Source organism: Rhincodon typus, chromosome 12 (genome assembly GCF_021869965.1).
Source record: "Rhincodon typus isolate 14 chromosome 12, sRhiTyp1.1, whole genome shotgun sequence".
In the NCBI taxonomy this organism is placed as follows: Eukaryota; Metazoa; Chordata; class Chondrichthyes; order Orectolobiformes; family Rhincodontidae; genus Rhincodon; species Rhincodon typus.
The window spans coordinates 1,921,235-1,925,661 of record NC_063343.1 but is presented as its reverse complement, the minus strand read 5'-3'; the positions used below and the strand labels follow the sequence as shown (position 1 = coordinate 1,925,661).

Sequence of the window (4,427 nt, the reverse complement as noted above, 5' to 3'; positions counted from 1 at the left end):
GTGTGTGTGAATGGGCTGTGTGTGTGTGTACGGGTGTGTGTGTACGGGTGTGTGTGTGTGTGTGTGGAGTGTGTGTGTATGGGTGAGAGTGTAAGGTGTGTGTGTCTATAGGGTGTGTGTGAATGGGCTGTGTGTGTGTGTGTGTGTGACTGTATGGGTGTGAGTGTGTGTGTGACTGTGTGGGTGTGAGTGTTTGGTGGGGGGGGGGTGATTTAGTTGGGGAGGTGTAGTGGGAAGAAGAGCTAATCGGTCACTCTTCAATGGGAAGAGGTTGGACGGTTTGTGCGCATGTCCAGCCCGCCTGTAACTGAGCCCAGTTACAGGACAGGTGATGGAGCCAATCGGTGAGAAACTGCTGGTAATCACGGAGCTGTTTTTAGTGTCAACCCCCTTTTAATTAGATCATCCCGCTCGAAATCGTTAGCACAGGGTTTTTTTTTAAACCGAGTCAGACATTGCCCGGAACGCATATGGATTGTACTGTGTCCTGGAGTCCAACATTGGATCTAAGGGATTGAGTTTCCTGGAGAAACAGCGAGAACTGCTCCTGGACTTTCTCAAGCTCTCCTTGATCTTTCGCACCACTGTCTGGTGGGAGCCATGTTCCAGCCCACGGCCAAGAGATGCTTCACCATCGAGGCTCTGGTGGGCAAAGACAACACCTCGGCCCTAGGGGATGAGCCCCTGCGCCCTACCGCTCTCAGATACGCCGACTCGGTGCACGCTGCCCCGTTCGGAGGTGGCTTCCAGAACGCCGGCAGGACTCTCTACAGCAGCCCCGAGCTCCTGTTCCCTGAGCCCGTGACACATGCGACCAGCCCCGCTCTGTCTATGCACCCGGGCAATCCGCACCATCTCCCCGCACAGTCATTCTTTGCACCGCCGCAGAGAGAGGCGCTGAGCTTTTACCCGTGGGTGTTAAGGAACAGATACCTGGGTCACAGATTTCAAGGTAAATTTCAACATATTACAAGTAAAACCGACAAAAGTTTCGGGCCAGCGCTGTTGCAAAGAGGCGTAAAATGTTAAACAGCATCTGAACAGAACGCACTCTCTGTTTCACTGAATGTTCGTCAAATCTCCGTTCCTCACAGCCTGCGTCTAGGAATTTCGATTTTAAATATCCGGCGCCTGCTCTCGATAGGCAAAGTTTGAAAAGTCCAACCACTTTTACAAGGTGGAACCATCAGCAATACATGTGCGTGCTTTTATACGTGGGGGTGAAGGGAGATTTGCTGATTTCCACAATATATCTATTTAAAATGACAGATTATTAAAAGACGAGTCAGGTTGAAGTGATATTTAATATCTGTTTAATGTCTGCTGAAGTAGTGTTTAATTCCTGTTTACTACAAGCTGAAGTGATGTTTAATAGCCGCCTGATACAAGCTAAAATAGTGTTTAATATCTGTTTGTTTTACAAGCTGAAGTAGTATTTAATTCCTGTTTAATACAGGCTGAAGACCTGTTTGATACAAGCTGAAGTGTGTTAATTCCTGTTAATAGGACTGGACTAGAGAAAGTGGGTAAAATCACTCGTCCAGCTTAGATTGAAATTGGGTACGCTGCAACAAAGATTAAAGGTTCAATCTCAGAGGAGATCGGGGGCTGGTTTAAAAAGACGGGTGGAGATGGTTTTACAAGGTTCAGGGAGCCCGGCCGGTAAACGGAACAAACTGCGGCACCTTCCGATTGTTGGGGAGCGGTCTCACTGCCCGCTGCCCTATCGAGAGCTGTTTGATGGTTTCAATCTGAGCTGATCAGGTAGGGAAAGGCACCTCTGATACATTCTCCCCTCAGCATCTCATTAGAAAGTTGCCGGTCGGATGTAAAACTCCACAGGGCGACCAACCTGCAGTGAAAATACAGAGAGTAAAATGTTTCAAATGCGGTTCTGTGGATAAAGTCAGAAATCACACGGCACCAGGTTATAGTCCAACAGGTTTATTTGAAACCACAAGCTTTCGGAGCCAGTGTCCAACACCAGCAGCTCTACATCAGGTTCTGTGAAGGGATTCATCCTTATTATGCAATCTGACCACATTGCAGCTTCGAATTATAAAGAGGCCCGTATTAATTACTAAAAGTAACGTTGACAGGAAAGTTTAGAAGTTCAGTTCTGTGCTATTAATTGTAACATGGATGACGGTTGGGGTGCAGTGAAAATTCTTATTCGGGGGAAAGAGTTTGTTAGTGGCTTGGAACCTCTAGGTTCCGTAAGTGTTCCTTGTAGCCGACGCACATCAGTCTGGAGAGAGGAACTCAAGTTAAATTCAAACCCCTTGCTTTCTTCTGTCATCTGCTTGAACAGGACAGAAGGGCAGTTAAACTCCCATCCGATCTGAATTTATTTACCGAGTAGTCATGGTCTCAATATCTTCACAATCATTACCACATTAAAAAAAATCTCACCAGCAATTACTTCGTAAATGATCACGACATAATGCTTTTCAATTACAGCCTTTTTAAACTGCTCTCGTCTAGATTTTATACAAAAACTACAAAATCAACTTAGCCGGAAATAAGTTTACCCAGATCTACCCCTCTTGACAAAATAAGCTGCTAAGGCTTTGGTATGGAAACAGAAGTATCTACGGGGCTTATCTAACAAACTCTCCTTTAATTCGATCAGTTTAAAACGACGATTTACTGAATTCCCCAAATAATGCACACAACCTTTCAGTGAGTTGTATAAATCCACTGCTGATATGTCACACTGAAAGATTGAATTCCTAGCTAACAGTTGGAATACGCGGATATCTAAAATTGTCTTCTGTTTATATACCACAGCATTTGATTTGTATTAGAAGTGATACAGCAAGGTTTATATAATACGATGGAGCTGCCAATGAACACTCTGATAGAGACATGAGTAGGAAAGTTTTTGAGGGATATTGGCCAAACGCGGGCAAACAGGGCATGTATAGTTTAGGAAACCAGGTCGGCATAAACAAGTTGGACCAAAGGGTATGTTTCCGTGCTGTATGACTCTGTCCTATTAACATTTATGACCTTTATACTTTCAAGTTTTTCCTTAATGGAATTCTGCATTTAATTTTTTGTGAATGTAAACAGACATTAAAAGGAAAGTAACATTTTAAGCCTCGTTCACTATTATTACAGCAAACATTCCTTAAGAGGTGCGGATGCAAATTGATGAAGCCGTACATTTGCAGGAGCGAGGGTTGAAATGTCTAAACTTAGTCCTAAGTTCCAGCCATTCTTTGGGTCATTAGGTTGGGTGTCAGGGCAAGATGGGGGGACAGAATGAGATCGGACATGGTGACCACATTGGAGCTGGGACTGAGCGGTGTGCTGCGTGTATCTGATGGAGAACGCAGCCGGTTTAATAAAAGACAGAGTAGAAACCGAAAGGAAAAAAAAGCGCGGATGCTGTAAATCAGGAACAAAAACAAAAAGTTGCTGGAAAAGCTCGGCAGGTCTGGCAGCATCTGTGGAAAGAAATCAGAGTTAACGTTTCGGGTTGAGTGACCCTTCCTTCGGACCCGAAACTTTAACTCTAATTTCTCTCCACATTTACTGTCAGACCTGCTAAGCTTTTCCAGCAATTTCTGTTTTTGTTTAAAAAGACAAGAGATTCGTTGATCCCGCGTGATCTGTGTTTAAAGAACTCTGTTTTGAGATAACTTGCAGTCTGAAACAAAAGAAATCTTGCGTCACTCTCTGGAATACTTTAATTGTACTTTTTAAATGTAAACATTGGCTCGGGTTAAAATCTCATCTCAAGCGCCAAGACTGAAACAATAATATGATTCATTGCAGGGCCCGGGTCGACGGTAGACTGGGAAGTATAGGGATCGCGGTCAGCGTATGTATATTACAGGCCGTGTATGTATGCATTGCTATCTATTGCAGGTCTGTACAATGCACAACACACACAGATCTTAAACCACGCATGACAGATTGTCCATGCAGAGTGCATTACACGTTGTACAGAGCATGTTACCAAGAATGCGATTGTGCAAAGCAAATTACAAAGCGAGTCACAAGCATATCAGCATCACTGATAGAAAGCTAGATTCATGGGGAGCTGCTCCCAGCCCACAGCAATGCAAACTACACCCCACGTGTGCAGAGGATGTTACAGCGTATGTAAACACTTCACCGATCTTATGCTGAAGACTGGATAGAGCGTTCTACAGACCTGTAAATGTTTTTAAAATGGATCGTGAATGGTTAGCGCTGCGGTGCGTGTACCTCGCTGACTATATTGTCTTTCAAAACTAAGTACAATGACTATATACAAATCTGTTTGAAGTATGACATTAGCCTTATAGCTTCCGATATAAGACCAGCAGACATAGCAACAGGACTAGAGCATTCAGTGTTAGTAGGAACTGCAGATGCTGGAGAATCTGAGATAATAAGGTGTAGAGCTGGATGAACACAGCAGGCCAAGCAGCATC

At 44.3% G+C, this 4,427-nt stretch overlaps 1 protein-coding gene across 1 annotated transcript in view; it reads left to right on the top strand.

Moving 5' to 3' along the window:
* Positions 1 to 276: 276 nt before the first annotated feature.
* emx3 (empty spiracles homeobox 3) overlaps positions 277 to 4,427 on the top strand; it is a 27,679-nt gene continuing 23,528 nt past the window's right edge. Inside the window, exon 1 of the mRNA XM_048603773.1 lies at positions 277 to 952. Within this exon, the coding sequence (XP_048459730.1) occupies positions 601 to 952 (352 nt within the window). The 5' untranslated portion in view covers positions 277 to 600. The remainder of the gene's footprint in view (positions 953 to 4,427) is intronic.